This window comes from Xenia sp. Carnegie-2017, unplaced genomic scaffold (genome assembly GCF_021976095.1).
Source record: "Xenia sp. Carnegie-2017 unplaced genomic scaffold, XeniaSp_v1 HiC_scaffold_16, whole genome shotgun sequence".
NCBI classification, from domain to species: Eukaryota; Metazoa; Cnidaria; class Anthozoa; order Malacalcyonacea; family Xeniidae; genus Xenia; species Xenia sp. Carnegie-2017.
In genome coordinates, this window is record NW_025813469.1 from 13,903,280 (window position 1) to 13,925,875 (window position 22,596).

Consider the following 22,596-nt stretch of genomic DNA (forward strand, 5'->3'; position numbering starts at 1 on the left):
AGTAAAGCTTTGAAAAGTGAGAATTGTAAGCTTACTGAATTGGATCCTTCTCATAACAGTATAGGTGATGAAGGTGCAAAATCTTTTAGTTAAGCTTTGAAAAGTGAGAATTGTAAGCTTACTGAATTGGATCTTTCTCATAACAGTATAGGTGATGGAGGTGCAAAATCTCTTAGTGAAGCTTTGAAAAGTGAGAAATGTAAACTTACTGTATTGGGTCTTTCTTCTAACAATATTGGTGATGAAGGTGCAAAATCTCTTAGTGAAGCTTTGAAAAGTGAGAATTGTAAACTTACTGAATTGTTTCTTTTTTATAACAAGTTAGGTGATGGAGGTGCAAAATCTCATAGTGAAGCTTTGAAAAGTGAGAAATTTAAGCACACTTACATTAGATATAAAATTGAACCGTTTATTATATAAATTAATTCGCTAATTACTTTAAACATGCTTTAATAATATATATTTGACCTTAGAGTGTAAACAGCCAGTACTGATGTTTTGATAAAATTAACTGAATTGTCGTGATTTTTCGCGTGTAAAAAGCACCTTTCTTCATATCAATTTATGGTCTTTTGCTAGCATGCTTTCAATACTGAATCATAGTTCTACCTAAAGACCATTTAAATCAAATTATTTAATACATTGTAACTGCGATGGAAATTTGTTCTTTGTTTTTGTTTATTTGTATCAATTTCTAATCTTTTGGCCAGCATGCTTTCCTTATAGAATTAGTGCTCTACAAGTATGGAAACAAGTTTAAAAACTCCTGCTAATGTTTCTGATGTTTCTTTTAAAGATTTTTTGCAGATGTAAATGTCTACCAGGATATATAAATACATGTTAAATAAATAGATGTTTTCAATCATAATTAACTCAATAACATACCGAACGTGTTTGCCTCAGAGACGTGGCTAGCATGCAAGTTTATTTTTGCAATGTTGATTCTAAAATCTGTTCACTTTGGAAATCTCTCTGGTTAGCAGGATGTTTAAATAAACTTGTTTTTTGGCAAAACTAAATAATCATGCTGGTTATGTCAATGTGATATCAGGTTTTATTTTTCCTGAAGATTGGCAAGCGACAATCGGTAACATGATAATCCCTGAAAAGGCAGTAAAAACATTATATGCATTGACCTTTGTGTTACGTTTTTGCCATTAAACATTATCATAAAAAACTCATTTCAATATACTATACAAATGATTAACTTAACTAAAGCATTATGAAGTGTATGTAGCATTGTATTTCATTGCAAACCTCAAGTATTTGTAGTGTTGACAAATAGTAAATTTCTATGAGTTTTTAAAACTACGATAGTTGCTGCAAACCGCGGAAGTTAACAAACAATTAATGATGGTCATAAATAAAGTTGTAAATAATATTTTATAATTATTGAGTACAGGTCTCATGTTTTCTTCACATTACTTATGATCACATGCCATATCAACTCGCAAGTGTCTTATACACACTTACACATGCTCACGAAAACTGTCAAGTTTAAAAATTTAGCTACTACACTACTCTCTACATTTAATTATATTTTCATCTTTTTTGTATTTCCTCTTAAAAATCTAATTGAATTAAAACAACTACCAAGACTACACATCTCTTTAAAATTGTGGTTGGACGCCACAATCAATTTTTTTCAAATTAATGAAACAATTGGATCACAAAATTTAAGTAATAAATGATTGATATCAACTACTCGAACTTCTTGAGACTTTTCAGCCTTTGACGCCTTGTCATTGAAGAAGCTTGTTTTTTTTAAAGCTATTATGAGGCAGAGACATACGGCATAGGTTAGTAAAATTGTTTCTTAAATTTTCGATTATAACAGTTGAGATATTTTGCGTGCGCAAAAAGTGTTCCTGAAGTGTTTTTTATTCTGAAATATCTTGCAATAAACTTCAGAAATTGAAATAAAGTAATAACACCATTGAATAACGTAATAAAATATAACACATTTTTAATCGCACATAAATTTTATTGCTAGGACGCTTGTAAACAAAGACAAAGGCAATTTTTGTGCGACCATACAGCATCTGCATACAATTATATAAGGAAGATTTGTATTGTTTTAGTTATCATAAAACGAAGTCGTTACTAAAATCATACAATTTGTTCTGTTTTCAGACCAAACTTTGACCTTTCACAAAAACTATCAGTGCATTTTTTAAAATTCAAACGTTCCACTTTATGTACAAACAAATTTCGCCTACTTGGTCACGTGCCAGTTTGCTTATTGTCACTCGCGTTAAATATTTATTAGTCTGATTGGACAGACTCATCACCCGAGATTTACAGCGTTTAACCTATATTTCTGGAATTCTTATTTCCACCAAAACAAAATATGCTCAATCTTGACAAAGAGCTACAAGATTATAATGTAGCACATTTAAATAGTTCTTCAGTATTTCAACCAGAGTACTTTATCATCGTAATCATGATTTCATCTGTTTACTTCATGCTTAAATCAGTCTAAAGTTTGTGGAAAAATCAGACAAAGTGCAAATAATATAGACATAAATATATTTTTTCAGATTGATAAATTACAAGGCAAAGGATTTGCTAATAATGGCGTACATAAATTTTGCGTTATAAAGACGTCATGTAAGAACTCTATTATATTTTATTTATAACTCATTGAGTACATTTGTTTGAGTTAAAATCATATAAACTGGTTATTATTGCATTCATAGGCGTAGGAAAGGGATGGGGGACTTGAATGGGGGTCTTTAGTCCCCATGAAGCTTGTAATCGGGTTTTATCTAGCCCTACAAATAAAGGGCAAGAAATACAAAGCCACCAAAATGGCTACATATTTACAGAGAGACGGTAAATTTGGAAATATTAAAGTTTTTTAACCCAAGTCTTTAATCATATAGCAACAATTCCCAACCACTTAATTTTGCATTCCAACCATCGTTTATTTTAAAACTTTGTAAAGTAAAATCGAAATTGTTGCTGAATTGTCGTTTGTTGCGTTTCTACTGCATTTAATATCATTCATGTCCACAGTCATCATGGCCACTGCAAAAATGGCTACTGATGTCTGAAAAACTCAGTGAACTGGCCAAAGTCCACTCTAGCCTCAAAATTAAAAACTTTCAATATTTTTCAATACTATGATTCAATCACAGTACGTATTTGGTTGTTCAGCTCATATCATCTGACAATATCAAATCAATTTTATTTACGACTGCTGTTTGTAGTTTAACCACCGAATTGGTACATTTAGTACATGGAACATTTCATAGGCAAGGAGAAAGTATCATGTTTTGTCTCTTCTGGTCGTTCGCTTGTGACCCCATCATGCAATATTGCTAAACCTTTTCGTGGTTAAGTACATACTTTCCGTTTTTCTTAAACTATTTCTTTGTCGATTCACTGTAAGTCAACCAACAACTAAACTCACCAAACAAAGGCATTCTGATTCGTTAATTGTGTTTGTGATGTCATGTCTCTCCTTAATTATGCTTTGTCACCACCTCCCTCTTGAAGAAATTCTCGATTCCCGTACACGTTCTTCTTTGAAATGTGATGGATGTGATCATCTCATCAGGCAATAAAAAGAAGATCATGGCCGTATCATTTGACAGCAATGCTGCCGAAGGCATTGTAGATGTAGAAAAAATATCGTATAACATGGAGACAGAGTTACAGACATGCCAACTTCCTGGACTAACTTGAGATCTATCATCGCCTGAATCGTCAGATTCGTCCTCGACTTCGTCTGCACATCGTTTTGATGTGGACGCCATATTGGTTTGTTAAATTACCATGCCACGCGCCGAAAATGCGTCACGCGTCAGCGTAGCTGCTTGCAGGCTGCGCCCAACTCCCTAAACTCTGCCCGCAATGACCAAGCTTCATGCATTATGCCGCCGCATGGCTCGTCAATGCGATCAGGGGAGACGATCCGATCGTACTATCTGAAGATTTGACACAAAGGCACTACACTAATAATTATGTCTACAAAAATTTATAGACCTTTTAAGGATTTCCATTTTATTTATCGTGAGATATACGAGAAAATCGTAAGACCGTGAGATTTACATCAAAATCGTGAGTCTCACAATAAAATCGTGAAATTTGGCATGTCTGGAGTTAGATAAATTACGTCATGCATTTACGAGTTCCATAACAACGAGAATTACTACTTGTATGGACATTAAATTATTCAGATGTTTCTCTTGTAAAATATCTTATTACTCAGGGGCGAATCTAGGGTATGTCAAATCAGTCACTCGACATATGTTTATAGTTTAAAAATTATTTATCAAATTTAATGATTACAATTTCTTTTTATCATCAATTTTCGTTCTGTAATCATTTGGATGTCATCGTCAAAATTCTGTTTCATGTATGAAAACTTATACAAATACCACTTTAGTAAACAGATCAGTAGATAAAAACATATCTAGAATTATAATAGCTGGCTGACTGATAAGCGGGATGGCTCGACTGGTTCGACCCATAACGGAGTTCAAGAACATTTATTTAAGACATTCCATTGGTCTATAGCCAGATCAGTGGATGATCTAGAATAATCTCGACCGATTAGCGGGCTGGCCGGTTCTATAATGTTGTCCACTTGCTGTTGTGTAGTTTATTCGTTTAAATTTTTGTTATTCTGTGATTGGTTTGACCGATGTCGACTGAAAGCCAACTAAAAGGGCTAATATTCTTTCTTGGTATCAGAAATATCTGGAAATATCGATACTTGGTACAATATCAACCCATCGTATCCCTTCATTGATTTTATCATTTATGTACAGATCAGAAGCGTGCAAGATTCTAAAATCGAAGCTCAATTTCAGCTGTCAGTTTAAGGTGAAAACCTGCTGTAAAATTTATCGAGATATTTGGGCACCAGTGTATTTAAAGTAAGTCAATATTTAATCATTTTGTGCTATAAATGTCATATGCATGCACGCTAGTTTGTATAACAATAGTCATTTACCAAGATGATGTTCATTACTATAATCATCTGTTGTACTTATCTTTCACCACAAATTGTTGTGTATTGTTACCAAACTAATACTTTAAGGAACAAGCTTCCACAGAATGAGAAAAGTTTCTTAGGAATTCAAAAACTTGCGTTGCTCTGTCTGATGTTAAATTTAACTCAGATTGATGAACGCATGGCAAATTTTTAAAACAAATTTTAAAAAGTGGCAATGATTAAAACATCGTTCAAGCAACTCTTTTATATCGACCAATTATTACAACTAAAAAAAATAAAATTTCTGAGTTTCTCGTTCATTCGTTGTGTCATTGAACTTTTATTCATTTATGCGGCTGGTGTAGCCTTCTATCATGAAGAGAAATCAAATAGGTTTGCATGAAAAGCCCACATTTATTGCAGGTGTAGCTTCTTTAAAATATATTTTGCCTTCACACTTTAAAACAAGGTCGACATCTTAGGTTGATGTTTGGAGAAAGAAGTTTAAACGTGATAGCACTAAAATACATAAAATAGTCCACAAACAAACATTTCCTCAACTTTTAAACAAAATTCTCTCAAGGTTCTACTGACGTTGAGACAACGCAATTCACCGGTTTTAGCTATAGTTAGGTAAGCTTCCCTCAAAACTTTATAATACGATTCTCACCGCACGTTTTATTCGCAGTGCGAGTCCTTCATATTGCAGTTTGTGTATTTCAATTTTCAATTCCTCAAGATCTTTTCACACCGTTAGAAGGTAGATGTGAATGAAACTATTCTTGGTACGTTTTACATGCTACGCATGGATAGAAATTCAAACATATTTCTTGTGCGTTGTAGCAAATTTGAATTTTTATTTTTTTAGAACAAACATTCTCAGGAAATTTTTTGAGTCGCCCACGAACAGAGGCGTAACTAGAACGTTAATTTGGGGGGTGTGGGGTGGGTGCATATTGATATATTCCGTCGTTCTCTAGTGATTTCTATAGAAAGTGATTTGAAATTCAAAAGAAATCAGTAGGACACAACTGAATATATAAATATACACCCCCCCAAATTAACGTTCTAGTTAAGTCTCTGCCCACGAAGACATCGTTCCTTTGAATAAAAATTCATACAAAGTCTCTAGACGTTCGACTTACGTCGAGACAGCGTGGTTTAACGTAATACCACAGAATATGAAATATACCGAAGGGTCACTTGTGTCGGAGCCTTTGATGTTTTTGATCTCGCGCATGTTGTGCCGCGCATATCGGCAGCCATTATTCCAGCAAGATTTTCACTTGTTCCTAACCGCTAAAATGATACGACGTCATTTCTTATATTGAAATATTTTCGATTTCATTGGGTAAAAATAACGTCATGTAATTGATGTCGTTGGAAACAAGTGAAAAATCTTAAGCATCTTGCTGGAATGATGGCGGACGTAAGGACACGGCGTACGCGTGAGTGGCCCTTCTGTATGATTTTTATTCTGTGGTAATACGGCAGCACTATTGCCCCCCCCCCCAATTTTTTTGTTGGCTACTATGCTGAGATAAAAGCTGGCTTACGTATTACGTTATGGTTTGAAAATTTCCTGGAGGCTGGTTGCAATTCAAGAATTCTGAAACACATGAGTTATACAATTCTAACTGCGCATGATTATTATTTTACTTCCGATTGTGGTATAAAGTGAAAGGTTAAATTATCACTAACATCACCAGACCTACTTGATTTGAGAACATTTTATGATTTTAATTTAGTGATCTTTAAATCTATTTGTGTCATTTTCCCGTGCAATAAGATAACATTTAACGTTCAAAGTTTTTGCTCACATTTTGCTATGTGAGTACAGGCAATAAATTAGCTACCTTGTCATAAAATCATACAGAAAAAGTAACTTGAAACTTTGCCGACAAATTATAAAAAACAAACAAGTCCTTGTCAGAAAATTGCTATTCTTCATGTCAAATAAGTCAGAGATTGTGGCTATAGACAGCCAAATTGAGCTCAAAGAAATTCAACAAAAATGCTTTTAAAATAGAGATTGTATTTTTATATGAATAATTTAACATTCATTAAAATGAATGATTTGAACAAGGGAGTATCGTTAAATTTTTGTAGATGTAGTTCGTCCAGGTTAGTAGAGTCCTGAGAAGGACTGTTTTGGTTGTTGTTGACTGACGTTTCGACAACCTTAATGTAGTCATCTTCAGACTGAAAAAACTTTTCATCTTCAAAAAAATTTGACTCTGAAGATGACTACCGCTAAGGTTGTCGAAACGTCAGTCAAAAACAACAAAAACAGTTTTTCTCAGGACTCTAACTAACCTGGACGATCTACATCTACAAACATGTCACCATTCGTTGTCGAAAAAAATGTATAATAAAGATTTAAAAGTCAATAGTCAATACGATATGATTATCAGTAAAAAATATCCTAATATTTCGCTCTTAAAATACAATTACTTTGGTATTTACTCTAATAAGATCCGTTTTTGAACCGTTCATCCGCAGCATGAGTCGATATAAAGGACAAATTACAGCTTTCAACTCTAAGTTGTCAAGTCCTCGCGATACTTGCTCATCTTTAAAGTAGCTGTACTTTGCTTGTTAAGTGTTACTTTTTGTGGATGAAATTATATCTGAAATGAATGAAAGCGTAAAATATTGTACGCCATGTTGCTTTGCTTCGCTGGCATATAATGTGTGCTGAACTAAATTATTTAATTTGACAAGAAAATAATAATGACGTTTCACTTTTTTTAACACTTTTACGTTAATTTGATTTACTTTTCAATTTTTATACCAGCATTATAGCCAGACATGGGGACGATACCGAAAGGCACTGAGTACATCAAAACGGTTCCTTTTTTCTTGAAGATAGCAGAATTTGTAAGTTCATTATTTATTTCAATAGTGAAGGACTCTTCGATGAACAGCATTTTCAACTATACAATCTTCCAGAGTATGTACATATTGTATTCTGTATGTTATACATTAAATGCATACATTTCACAGCGCCACATTTATCTTTAGGTGATACTGTTGGTTGCGATTGGTACCCTGGGAAGATTTTTGGACAAAATAGACCCTGCTTCAGAAAGAAGTCGATTAGATTTTGGAATGTTTGCAGTTGTCGTGTCATGGATTGTTGTCAATATAATGGCCGTTCTCTTTGTTAGTGGACTACATGAAAAAATTAGCATCATTAACTGGCCTTTGACGGTAAGTAAACAAATTGAACGGATTTCGCTTGTGTTCATACTGCACTTAATGCCTGAATTCCATTCAGTGCAAATTGTAGCGCGATCGACTTTTTCCGATCACTTTCTTTTCAAGTGTAAGCTCTCGACCGGAACAGTTTCACACTGCTGAACACAATTCAAAAGAAAGTGATCGCAAAAAGTCGATCGCGCGACAATTTGCAATGAATGGAAATCAGCCTTAAGATAGCTGGCGGTATAAGCGACGGAGCTTTTCACTGCAGAAAGTCTTTAGTTTGCGGAAAATGGAGAGACTTGTTCGTTGTGAGAGCTTTCTAGCAGGTGCAACCGTCGAATCTCGGTCTTAAGCTTGCATTGATCTGCTCACGAGTTATCGCAAAGGTCTCCGGAGTTTGCATAAGCCTGGAAAAACACAGAAAACATCTTCTATTTTTTAAATTATGATTTCTATAATACAAAATACTCGTTAATGTCTAATTTTAGGTATTTATCAACTGTTTGATATGGTCTGTAATGCTGTTCATAGCTGGTTGTCTCATAGCTGATACTGTTCGCAAGTTTAATAAGAATATTGCGTTCACTTCTATTTCACCTTGTGATATCCTGGACAGAGGAAACCCTGGTGCAACATGTGGTCATCTTATTGGTGCTACGGTTAGTCAGTAACATGTTGAAATGGTTTCTTAGTCACGTTCTGTGTACCTTATATGAAGTACAATCCCATTCATGAAAGTTTGTGCTTTGTCAATTTTACATCACTTAACTCTATTTTCTAGGTTTGCTGTTTCATTGCAAGCATTCTTTTGGCAGTTGATGCTTTCTTAAACTTCCGTATACTTAGAGGTCAAAGTGACAAATCTTCGGCTAAGGCCTCTACACCTGGAACGACTTCCACATAGGGTGGTCAAACTGTACTTTTCACCAGCGGTTTACTTGAATACTTGAACGGTTCTTTTTGACAGCGGATTGAACTTCTGCCATATTTTCTTTGACAATTAAAGCTCGTGTATTATCATAGATACGCACTGGTTATATATGAGGTGTCATTTTCATTTTCATTTGTTTTACTTTATGTAACAGTAGTTTTAGCATGCTTTTTTACTCAAATAAAACGTGAACATTATTTTTGGGTAGTTTGAACTTTGAACGTTTGCGCCTCGACACTAAGATTCTATCGTAAATAGGGCACAAAAAGCTGCATACTTTATGGTCTTTGGAAAGTCCACCAAACAAAAACTGGCATTACGAACTTTAATGCAAGCTAACATCAAAGAAAATCACGAACAAGCGAACTTTGATGAATTTTCTCGTGAAATGTTTCAGAAATACACACCAAGCTATCTTCAATTATAACTATGCTGTGAGATCTGCTTTCGTACAGTTTATTTTCGGTATGAGTGTATCAAACGGTGAAACTAAAGATCGTGTGCTTCCACCTTTAGTTTTCAACTTTACTTTATCATGGCTTATCTTTATAAGTAGTAGTTAAACTATTCTTGGTTAGTGTCACATTTTGTGGATGGAAATTTAACAGGAATTTGATCAAATTCAGTAAAATTTTGTGTGTTCACTGCCAATTTGTTCCAACCGTTATCTCAAAATTTGTTTCTTTCTGGAAATGGATCTCTTGGGGCTTCCAGCTACCTTAGTTTGATGTGCATTTTTCTTTTGCATAGAAACGAAAAATATCATTACACTTCACGGACTGGCGGAATATTCGTTAAACAAAATCCAATAATTTAAATCATACATTACGTTCAAACGATATAAACTTTAATGTGTTAATTTTTGTATTGGTTAATTGCTCTTTTTATTCCAACGTCGCGCGGTATGCAAATACATGGGTATGGTATATCCAAATAAGGTAAAATTTTTACTACTGTAAACATTCCCTGTTTACATTTCTACTACAGTAAACATTGAGCGCATGTGTTGTAAATACATTTCCTAAGTTTTTTGAAACATACTGAATGAAATTTTATCCTGTTGCTTTCAACAGTAGCGTACATGGTTTGGGTTAATTTTAATGTTTTATAGCGTTTCAATGACAAAAAATTCGCTATTTGTAAGAAAAAGATATGTTACCTGAGTGTCAACATTGACATTCGTGTATATCGCATAAAACATCAATAAAACACACATCACCTGCTTCGGAGCTCATGAGCCTTGCAACTCGTGTCGGTCAGTTTCTCTTCCTGTTTTAATAACTGGCACATTTCCTTTTTTTTGTTGATTGGGCAGACGAATCTAGATTTAAATGAGAATAACTTCAAAAAGAAGCAATACACACCAAGTAAGTTTTGGAAGATCATAAAAAAAATACAATGTAGTACAAATAGTTAGAACGGTAATGTTGAAGTTTGACCTCTATTTGCTAAAAACATCTTCACTTCTTGTCTTAATTATTGCCTAAAATGTACGGCTCTAGTGTCTATAAAAAAAAAATTCATCTCTTACATTACAAGCAAGTTTGAAGGTCTGAATTTCAGTCTGTAGCTACAACAGAAGATTGACTCTCCGCTATAGAATCAATTTCACTCAAGTCAACAGAGATATATTTTAAATACGTCAGTTTAAGCATTTGCATGTCATTTAAATAAGAACGACAATCATTAACGCATACCGCAATTCAAAGACGTATAGAAAAAGTTCAATAGCATTTTTGTAAAATCAATATGGCAAATGATCAGTTTAAATAAGATTACTTCATTAGGCATTCCAAATAGTAAAGATCAATAACGCGAAGGGATAGTTAAAAGAATGAAGCGTTTATTCATAAAAGTTTTGGAAAGTACAATAGCATGATAACAAAATAACATAAGACTCTATAAAATGTCAATAACCTTATATGTTTGCAATTGCATGATTAACCCTAAAGATTCTTTCTTTTTATCTTTTTTAAGTGTATGAATGTGAAAGTGTGAAAGTGGTCGTTTCTATTGTGCGCGTATTTCAACCAGATTTGAAAATGACGCAAACACAGTGAAGACGGACAAATTTTAGTTCCTACATTTGAAAAACTTGCTCTAGTCTTTCTTCAAATGGCAGACACCGTACGGATAAATAGTTCTGCTATATTGATGGTTATAATCATGCCATTGCAAACATATATTGTTATTGACATTTTATAGAGTTTTAATGTTATTTATTATTATGCTATTGTACTTTCCAAAACTTAATGAATGCTCACTAAATGCTTTTGACATTTGACTCACGCTGTTGACTTTCGCTTTAAACAATGAATAATGAAGTGATCTCATTGGAATTAATGATTTGCCATATTGATGTTAAACAAACGCTAATGCACTTTGTCTTTACGTATTTGAATTTTGTAGCGCGTTAATGAACTTCGTTTTTATCAAATGCTGTAAAAGCAATTGAACTTAAATGGAAAAAGATATGCTAAGGAGACCAAGGCGAAACTAAAACGTTATGTGGAGGGGTGGGAAGAATATTCCTACATTCAGCTACTCTAATCGCAGACAAACCAAATCAGTCAAGCAAAGCTGAATATATGAATATTCGATCGTGACTAAAACACCACACGAGTACATACGAGTACATAAAAGTACATACGACTGACATACGAGTACATACGAGTGACATACGACTATAGGGTTAGGGTTAGGGTTAGGGTTAGGGTTAGTATATATATATATATATACTTGTGAACAGTATGTAGTCGTATGTCACTCGTATGTACTCGTATCTGTATGTATTCGTATACTCGTGTGGTGTTAGTCACGATCATGAATATTCACGTTCCTCCACTTAACATTCTAGTTTCGCCCCTGAAGGTGAGTTGCCAGAAGCTCGTATGTGTAGTGCGTACCATGGCTTAGTGGAGGATTGTTATGAGTGTGATTAGTGGTCACCGTTAGTGATGGTTAGTGGTTCTTTTATTTCCGGCTTTTCAGCCGAGAAAACACCGACTCCGACCGGAGTTTTCGCCGGCTACGGCCGAGAAAACTCCGTGTCAGCTGCGGTAAAAGTCCGTGTAAAAGTGTCCGAAGATTCATGAAATTTGAAGTGTGTTTTCTCATTTATCTATTCAAAAATTGGTTAGAAAGGGTTTCTATTATTACCTTTGGTTTAGTCTCAAGGTCGAGGGAAATTGTATCAGACACCTGACTGGCTTTGTCAGAAGAATATATCAAATGTTTTAACTCATTGCCAGGTTGTTTTTCTAGAAACAATAATAAGATAGATAAAGGGGCAATAAGCCAGTATAAATCTCGCAGGTTACAAGTTCAATTGAGTTTTAACTGATCTGGAATCATGTTTGACTGACAAGTGGGTTTCTTGACGAAATAAGGGGGTGTCAAAGTTAAAAAGAGATAAATCAGTCGAAAGCTTGTCTTATGGTGATTCGTTACATGGATCTGGACTGATTGCTTATGGGGGTCATACAATGCTAACGCAGAACAGCGTTGGATATTGTGTACTTCGTGTTTGGGATCCTTGCTTATCGTCTGAAAGTACATAGGAAATTATTTATTTTAAGTTGATAAGGTTTATAGGAATGATGGACTAAAAAAGCACCATTTTAATTGCCTCTTTGCGACATCATTATGCCCATCTTGTTTATAGACAGTCCAACACCTAACATTAAAGTTCTTTTTTCTGCATATGTTACAGAAGCAATACATTTCCTGCAATTTCTAGCTTTATTCGAAATACGCTACTCTTTATTATAGCAGGTGGATTTACGAATAAACTATTCCAAGAGCAAATTTAATTGAAACTCGTAAATAATTGAAACCAGTTGTTAGTGAAAGAGAAAAATAAAATCCCACGAAAGATAATCATCCTTCCCTCCTCCAGACCAGCAATTACAAAGACCTGAGTCTTTGAGAATTGCTATTAAGCCCCTTAATTCAATCATTTTAAGGCCACAATTTAACGTGGTTATAAAAAAAATGACGGATTTATTTTAAATGTTTTACAGATATCTTCACCCATGCTGATAAACTGCTCTTTCTTACTAAAACAGCATGCGTAAATTAGATTGTTTGTTTAAGACTGGTTCTCATAAAGTCGTCTGAGTCGTTTTAGTCGTGCCAAAATTTCATAGACGACTCGTGTGACTATGTGAGAAAATTGCAAAGGCGACCGGGATGACCTTAAATGACTCAAACGACTAAAACGACCAGGGTCGCTTGGATAGAACTTTGCTCTATCCGGACGACCGAAACGACCGTTGAGAATTACAAGCGACCTTTTTATGGCAAAAAATGATTTGAAGAAGCAAATAACCAGCCAAAAGATATTGTCTTTCATAAACAGCAGCTGTCATTTTCGCTTTTTTGCGCAGAAATCAATTATACAGTCTCTCGGCAGCGCATGTACGAATATATGAGAATTCCATAGCTTGAGTCGTCCCAGTCGTTCCGAAAAACAACAAAAGAACTAGGAACTACTTGGAACGACTCGGATGACTCAAGCGACTTAATGAGAATCAGACTTTAGTCTTAAAGAGACAAGTTGCAGATAGCAGCGCTATGGTCTGAATAGTGACATAGCGTATTATTGGTTGTCTTGGCTTCACAATGATTAAATTTTTATTATCTTTGAAGAAACGTAGTGATTATTGTATTAGCTTTAGTATTTAAATCGTAAGTTTGTCGTCAAAACATTCCTTGCAATGGATAAAGCACTGTCGAAGCCTTGAGTTGTATATAATAATAAATATATAATTATTCCTTTGCCTGTGATATAAATTGTGTAATCACACTATTAATAAATTTATATCACCAAACCCACGAGCTGAAATAATATTTTATGCCTACGTGTACATTTTTCCAGAAAACATCTGATTTTAATTTTCGTTTCTATCTCCTAAACAAAATTTTCATACAGATGTTAATTTAAAAATATCAGACAGCATGCAGTCCATGCGGACAGGTGTTGATTCAAGATATAACTATATCCTTCGCTACCTGCTTCTTCACATGTTTACTGGAAGTGGTCCAAGGTCATTATTTCAGATGCATACTTTACCTTTTATTATCGAAATAAGAGTGTTTCTATGAGTTACAGTCAATTGTTAAAGTATAGATTGATATGTTAAGATAATATTGGATTTAATTAGCAGTGACAAACGAGGCAATTTTTTACTAATACATTGAAGGTATTTTGTGTTTATTTAAAATATGGAATTGACTAAAAAAGGACATAAAATTTGCACAGCAGAAACACAGTATAGATAACAAACAGTAGGGCCGGAGGGCCACTGTAGTGATTTTTTGTTGATGGGCTTCTCTTATAACACATTTATTTATCATATAGTGGCAACCACGCCAGCCAGTAAATTGTAATTTTTGACCAATAAGAACGCTGAACTGACTGATTTTGTGCTTTTCCAGTGACATGTGACTTCATTTTCCTTGCAAGGTGGTGATTGATCAATAACGCATAACTTTCATAACATTATATATAACGAGACTTGTACTAATTATTGTAAAGAGGTGCGAGTCTTCTAAACAACAGCTTGCGTGTTTAATTTTTAAAGACAACTCAACGCTATCTTTGCATATCGTTCACAAATATTTGCGAAACTTTTTGCGGTAAGTGTTTCATACGATTGCCGAAAATTTCATTGTGTTCTTTCCTTCTTCTTCACTGTTATTTTTATTTTTATGTTTCTTATCGATTTAACATACTCAAATGTGTTTTTTTTATAATTAATAAATTATGGATTGAATGTCTGATATTACAACGTATTTTCTAAAATACAGGCTCTTTTACACAACAACTGGAAAAACAAAAATTCCAATTTTAAGAACACAAGCGTGATATAACTGACCTAAATTTGGTTTTAATTAATAATTTTGACATGTCATTTTTCAACCAGTCATGACGTCAACTTACTTTTCTTTGCATATCAGCATTATAGCCAAACATGGGGGCGATACCGAAGGGAACTAAATACATCAAAACGATTCCCTTTTTCTTGAAGATAGCAGAATTTGTAAGTGGTTTACTTTATTTAAAATTATGGCCGACCCTTGCAATTACTGCATTCGGCCAAATTGTATACTAAACACGTGTTTTATTTTTCAGTTCCATGCTTTATGCATATATATCGAAATATTTCATTCATTTGTAGGGTGTACTATTGATTGCAATAAGTACATTGGGAGCATTTTTAGACAACGTAGGTTCTGCCATTAACCCTTGGGGAGGAAAAGGTAGCTTATATTTTGGAATGTTTGCAATTGTCGTCTCATTGATTGTTGTCATGGTGATGGTTGTTGTTTTTGTAACTGGGTTGCATGAAAGAGTTACTGTGATTAACTGGCCATTGACGGTAGGTATAAAATATCAAGGAAATTTTTTTTTGTTGAAACAATGATTGTCATCAAGATAATATTGCACATTATTTTTGTCGATGAAAAGTATCGTACTCAATATTATATTTCATTTTCTCGTAGAGAAACCTGAAATTCTTTGAAATATCTATTTCTAGGTGTTCATCAACATGGTGCTATGGGGTGTAATGCTGTTAATAGCCTGTGGTGTTATGTCCAACACTCTTCGAAAATATTATAGCAAGAAGATCTCTAATACACTATGTAATTCCCTGGACACTGATAAAGTCGGTGTAACATGCTTTCATCTTGTTAGTACTACGGTTAGTCATTCACGTAGTTAAATCATTGATATGTATATTACATAGATCGTGCATTTCCGATATCGTTTTAGTGCAAAAATTTGAAGCCGGAAGTAGACAGCTAAAATTAGATGCGCCGCCATATTGAACAGCCCCACTCACAATAATAATCTATAGTAAAAAATCACGATAGCAATGAATTTTGGAGCGCATTGGACTTATACACCTTAAAATATCTTTCAACGTGAAGCTAGAAGCATTCTTTTGCGATAGTATCTCTCAAATGGTGTCACGAAAATTTTGGGAAAAAATCTTTTCTTAATGGTACAACTGCTTCATACACTTAATCTTGTTAAAGCTAATATGTAGCAGTTTTGTCAATTCACCTTAAGAGAATTCGCAATTTTTCACGGCAGAAATTAATATAATTTGAATGTCAACCTCGTGAAGTGGGACTGTTCAATATGGCCGCCTTCCGGCTTCAAATTTATTTAGTGATGCGCGATCCATGTAATATACATATCAATGAGTTAAATGACTACTTAATCACATTTTGCAACCCACTTATATAAAGTATTCATCTGCCAAAGAAAAGTTTTTCAGTGTTTCAAATATTTAGCCTACTTCTCTCTATTTCTTAGGTTTGCTGTTTCATTGCAACCATTATTTTTGCGGTCGATGCAAACTTAAACTATCATTTATTCAAAAGCAGAACTTGTACGACGACGCCAGTGACATTAATTATATAATCAGTTGAAACTGTGGCAATTTTTGTCACCGATTTTACTTATAACTGTACTTCTGTTAAATAAATGAAGCAAAAAAACTGATTTTTAACTGATTATTTAACTAAGGTCCCTATTATCATAGGTAAACTGAAAATGTACAGTATTATTTGGTAAAAAGTAAAAAGGGTGGCCGAAGATTGATAATTGGTTCGGAAGGTTAATATTTTTACAATACACGTTCTACTTTATTAATTTCTATTGAAATCAATTGTGATTACGTAATTGACTTATAACCTTATACACTATGTTATATTCTAAGTATAATTTTTTTTATATGTAGCGTTTTGTAAATAACTTTAATGTGCAAATTTATAGTTGCTGTAAATAATCCAGCTGTTAACGACAAAAGAAAACACCTAACCCTTCACTTTGATGATACAAGTATGAAACTTTCTCACATTCTTACCATGCCTAGTAACACAAAATTTTGAAATAGGGCCAGCCCATATTTTACATTTAAAACGAGTTCTGCGAATGTCGTGTTTGATGACGTCATCGGTAGTAAAAAAAAGTTCAGAGAAATCTGCAATTTCCCTGTATATTCTTATACAACAGCTAAAGACGATAGAAAAACTATATTACAACTTTTTCTTTTGGGGGGGTATACATTCATATATTCATCTCTGCCCTGCTGACTTCTTTTGAAATTAACATCGCAAACAAAAGAAATTAGCAGGGCAGAGCAGAATATATGAATATATACCCTCCCCCCCCAAAAAAACGTTCTAGTTTCGCCCCTAATTCATACGCCCCTCAAAGAAATCAGCTTAAGTTGACGAGGTATATATAGCTACTTATCTTTATATTTCTAGGCTTATTGTTTTATTGCAACCATAACCTTGGCATTGAATGTTCTGTTCAACTTTCAATTATTAAAACCCACAACATCTACAGTTGCAACTCCAGTAACAATTGTTACGGCTACTACACCACCAACATTTGCTAACAGTACGACATCAGCACAATTTTTTGCGGTACGATACCAGCAACATTTGCAACGAATACGACACCAGCAACATTTGTTTCTTAAATTCTACTTTGCGTACGCAGTTATACTATTTGTTCACATTTTTATCATAATTTCATGTAAATAAAGTTTCTTAATGTTGTCATAAATATGCACTGACTATACGGTGTCATTTAGCATTTTCATAATCTTCTCTTTCATTTGATTTTATGGCCAGTTTGTCTTTTGAATGCGTGAAATTCAAGCTTGTTACATAAACATGAAGATATTATCATTCCCAAATTCATTTAATTAAAGAGCTTTTGTTCTTCAAAATTACGAATACGTTGTGCGATAGCTAGGAAATCTCTAACACAAAAAGATTTAAGATGGCAAGTTTCCTGTTGATAAATGACATATATACTTTCATCATTTCTGTAGCTCGAGAAGTTCACAGTATCGTTACATGTTTGTAGATGTAGATTATCCAACTTAGTGGAGCCTGCGAAGGACTGTTGGTGTTGATGTTAACTGTCGTTTCGACAACCTTAGCCGTAGCTACAAACATGCATTGTTTCTATTTCCCAAGAAGTCTACAATTCATGGATTTGTTAGTGAAGCATAAGATTATTGCAATGTCTTTTTTGATAATTTTTGCTTCTCCGCACTATTGTTTTTTAAAATTAAAGCTTATACCTAGAGTCGAGCACTTTCAAGAATAATTAAAATCCTCAACAACAGAGACTGACAATGAAACGACCATTTTAAATGTAGGATGTAAAATATTTTTGACTAGAGTCTTTCAGCGTTCCTTGTGTATAAATGCAGCCTTTCAGTTTCTTAATGTTTCAAGCTAGCATGTTAAGGTTGATGTTGAACAGAAAGTTTGTTACAGTTTTAGGAGATATTTTATTAAAGACAACAAAAAATGAATTTAAAAAGAGCAATTTGCCATTGTGAATGGCCTGAAATACCAAGAAAAAACAAGAAACCCAAGAGAAAACTGAGAGAAACTCTCAAAAGAAAATTAAAGGGGAAATAGATTCAACTCCTACAAGATTTATTTGCTATAATATGCAAAATACCTTTGAAATGTGAAAGATTTAAACTTTTTCTTTTTAAACTTTTCAAACATTGCTCTGAGCTTTTTCATTGTCATTTGACACTTTGTTAAAAATCGCCCCTCTCTTTTTACATTTCCATTTAAAGTAGTATTCACGGATCTTCTCCTCTTACAGAAAGTCAAGCAGAAAATATTTCATTTGTTTTTAAATTTATTGTATATCATATATTTAAGGACCAGCCACAACACATAATTTTTTTGAAAGCTTGAACGTTACCACTGACTTAATACTGCTGGCTCATTTGTCAAAAAGGACAAATAATTTTTCTTGGTATCAAGAATATCTGGAAATATCGATACTTGGTACATGTATCAACCTATCGGATCCCTTCATTGATTTTGTCATTTCTGTGCAGATTAGAAGCATACAAGGTTCTAAATTTGAAGGTCAATTTCCACTCTCAGTTTGGGGTGAAAACCTGCTGCAAAAGTTATCAAGATATTTGTGCCCCCGTGTATTTAAAGTAAATCAATATTTAATCATTTGGTTCTATAAATGACATATGCATGCACACTAATATCTACAACAATAGTCATTTACCAAGATGATGTTCAGTACTATAATCGTCTGTTGTACATATCTTTCATCTCGAATTGTGGTTTACGTTTAAATTGTTACAGAACTAGTGTTTTAAGGAAGAGGCTTCCGCAGAATGAGAAAATTTTCTTAGGAATTCAAAAACTTGCGTTGCTCTGTCTGATGTTAAATTTAACTCAGATGAACGCATGGCAAATTTTTATAACAAATTTTTATAACAAATAATAAAAATGGCAATGATTGAAACATCGTTCAAGTAACTCTTTTAAATCAACCAATTACTACAACTAAGAAAGATAAAATTTCTGAGTTTCTCGTTCATTCGTTGAGTCATTGAACATTTATTCATTTATGCGGCTGGTGTTGTTTGCTATCATGAAGAGAATTCTAGCACAAATAAATAAGTGCGAATTCAAAGCCCACATTTATTGCAGTCGTCGCTTGTTTATAATATATTTTGCCTTCACACTTTAAAACAAGATCAATATCTTAAGTGGATGTTTGGACAAAGAAGTTTAAACGTGATAGCACTAAAAGACAGAAAAATAGTCCACAAAAATACATTTCCTCAGCTTTCATACAAAAATTCTCTCAAGGTTCGACTGAATTGAAACGACGTGATTTCAACGTGCTTTAGCTATAGTTAGGTAAGCTTCCCTCAAAACTTTGTAATACGATCCTCACCGCACGTTTTAGTCGCGGCGCGAGTCCTTCATATGGCAGTTTGTGTATTTCAATTTTCAATTCCTCAAGATCTTTTCACACCGTTAGAAGGTAGATGTGAATGAAACTATTCTTGGTACGTTTTACATGCTGCGCATGGATAGAAATTCAAACATATTTGTTGTGCGTTGTAGCAAATTTGAATTTATATTTTCTTAGAACAAACATTCTCAATGTTGTTCACTTTCTGGGAATCATAAAATGTGTAAAGCAATATTATGAAAATATAAATTCCTTGCAGTTGCAGAGTGTTTAATAACATAAAGTGAACTACATGCTACACAATCCAACAATGAATCTCTAACCGAAAGGACAGCAGCTAAAGACGTTTCTGAGGCGCCAATGAAGACATCGATCCTTTGATGCTAACTCTTTAACAAAAAAGAACATTAAATGTGAATATAATTAAATTGATTTCAAAAATGCTTTTCGGAGGATTTAAACGGAAGTTTGGATTTATATAACACAGTCCAGCGGTGCGATTGTTATTCATAATGCAAAGAACAAGGAGTGTAGAGAAGAAAATAGAAAATTAAAAATGGAATATTGTTAATATTATATTAACTCAACAAAATATTTGGATGTGTAAATTTGTTTTTATACTACCATTTTTTGAACAATCTTCACTGGGTCTTAACCAATCTATTTTACAATCTGGGCTGGTTCCTTTTTCTTGATTTTTATGATATCACTAATACATAAGCTTTCTTAAAATTATGCAATAAGATCCGTTTTTGAACAGTTCATCCGCAGCATGAGTCAATATAAAAAACAAATTACAGCTTTCAACTCTAAGTTGTCAAATCTTCGCGACACTTGCTCATCTTTAAAGTAGCTGTACTTTATTTATTAAGTGTTACTTTTTGTGGATGAAATTATATCTGAAATGAATGAAAGCGTAAAATATTGTACGCCATGATGCTTTGCTTCGCTGTCATATTATGTGAAATAACATTCAAATACACAAGCATGAATATTGCTGAACTAAATTATGTAATTTGAAAAGGAAATAATATTAATGTGTCACTTTTTTTAACACTTTTACGTTAATTTAATTTACTTTTCAGTTTTTCATACCAGCATTATAGCCAGACATGGGGATGATACCGAAAGGCTTTGAATACATCAAAACGGTTCCTTTTTTCTTGAAGATAGCAGAATTTGTAACTTAATTATTTTATTTCAATAGTGAAGGATTCTTCGATGAACAACATTTTACAACTATACAATCTTCCAGAGAGTATGTACATTAGATGCATACATTTTACAGCGCCCCATTTATCTTTAGGTTATACTGTTGGTTGCAATTGGCACCCTGGGAAGATTTTTCAACAAAATAGACATTACTTCAGAAAGAAGTCGATTAGGTTTTGGAATGTTTGCCGTTGTCGTATCATGGATTGTTGTCATTGTAATGGCCGTTCTCTTTATTAGTGGACTACATGAAAAATTAGCATCATTAACTGGCCTTTGACGGTAAGTAAACAAATTGGACGGATTTCGCTTTTGTTCATACTGCACTTAATGGCTGAATTCCATTCAGTGTAAATTGTCGCGCGCGATCGACTTTTTCCGATCACTTTCTTCTCAATTGCAAGCTCTCGACCGGAACAGTTGCTGCACACAATTCAAAAAAGTGATCGCAAAAGTCGATGGCGCGACAATTACACTGAATGGAAATCAGCCTTAAGATAGCTTATGATATGAGCGATGGAGCTTTTCATTGCAAAAAGTCTTTAGTTTGTGGAAAACGAAGAGGCTTGTGAGTTGTGAGAGCTTTCTAGCAAGTGCAATCGTCGATGTCGGTCTCAAGTTTGCATTGATCTGCTCACGTGTTCTCCCAAAGGTCTCCGGAGTTTGCATAAGCCTGCCCAAACACAGCAAACATCTCCTATTTTTTAAATTATGATTTCCATAATACAAAATACTCGTTAATATCTAATTTTAGGTATTTATCAGCTGTTGGATATGGTCTGTAATGCTGTTCATAGCTGGTTGTCTCATAGCTGATACTGTTCGCAAGTACGATAAGAATATTGCGTTCGGTTCAATTTGTGATATCCTGGACAGAGGAAACCCTGGTGCAACATGTGGTCATCTTATTTTTGCTACGGTTTGTCAGTAACATGTTGAAATGGTTTCTTAGTCACGTTCTGCGAACCTTATATCAAGTATAAGCCCACTCATGAAAGTTTGTGCTTTGTCAATTTTACATCACTTAACTCTGTTTTCTAGGTTTTCTGTTTCATTGCAACCATTCTTTTTGCAGTTGATGCTTTCTCCAACTTCCTGTTGTTTAGAGCACCTCCAGTTCAAACCTCCAGCTCAAACCGAAAGGGCAGCGGCTAAAGAAGTTTCTGAGGCGCCAATGAAGGCATCGTTCCTTTGATGCTAACTCTTTAACAAAAAAACATTAAATGTGAATATAATTAAATTGATTTCGAAAACGCTTTTCGGAGAATTTAGACCGAAGTTTGGATTTCTACAACACAGTTACACTGTCTTATAGAAATCAAAACAGAATTGTATTAACCGTAGTTAGCACTCATCACTAAGCTTTTAATGTCTTTGACATTAAACAGACCAGAGAATGACCTGTAAGTTCAGACGTTCAAAAAAAATAGTCTCTACAACATGGTTTTTCTATCTCCTGTAAAGAATTATTGTTTTGATTTCCTTGCTATTGAAACTTTACTGATTGTGTGACCC

General features: G+C 33.9%; 1 protein-coding gene and 3 long non-coding RNA genes across 4 annotated transcripts; 3 read left to right on the forward strand and 1 right to left on the reverse strand.

Moving 5' to 3' along the window:
• Positions 1–2,413: 2,413 nt before the first annotated feature.
• LOC124437588 lies at positions 2,414–17,543 on the reverse strand. Its single transcript, XR_006945769.1, has 3 exons — positions 17,468–17,543; positions 11,990–11,994; positions 2,414–2,427 (listed from the first exon to the last, which is right to left on the reverse strand). It is a non-coding gene; the product is annotated as an uncharacterized LOC124437588 (long non-coding RNA).
• On the forward strand, positions 4,611–21,192 carry LOC124437587. The gene is made up of 3 exons (XR_006945768.1): positions 4,611–4,886; positions 7,743–7,825; positions 21,176–21,192. It is a non-coding gene; the product is annotated as an uncharacterized LOC124437587 (long non-coding RNA).
• LOC124437586 lies at positions 8,652–9,290 on the forward strand. Its single transcript, XR_006945767.1, has 2 exons — positions 8,652–8,811; positions 8,934–9,290. It is a non-coding gene; the product is annotated as an uncharacterized LOC124437586 (long non-coding RNA).
• On the forward strand, positions 14,639–16,526 carry LOC124437585. The gene is made up of 5 exons (XM_046987552.1): positions 14,639–14,723; positions 15,045–15,127; positions 15,266–15,466; positions 15,626–15,790; positions 16,411–16,526. The coding sequence occupies exons 2-5, from the start codon at positions 15,059–15,061 to the stop codon at positions 16,516–16,518; spliced, it is 543 nt and encodes a 180-aa protein (XP_046843508.1). The 5' UTR covers positions 14,639–14,723; positions 15,045–15,058; the 3' UTR covers positions 16,519–16,526.
• Positions 21,193–22,596: the final 1,404 nt, after the last annotated feature.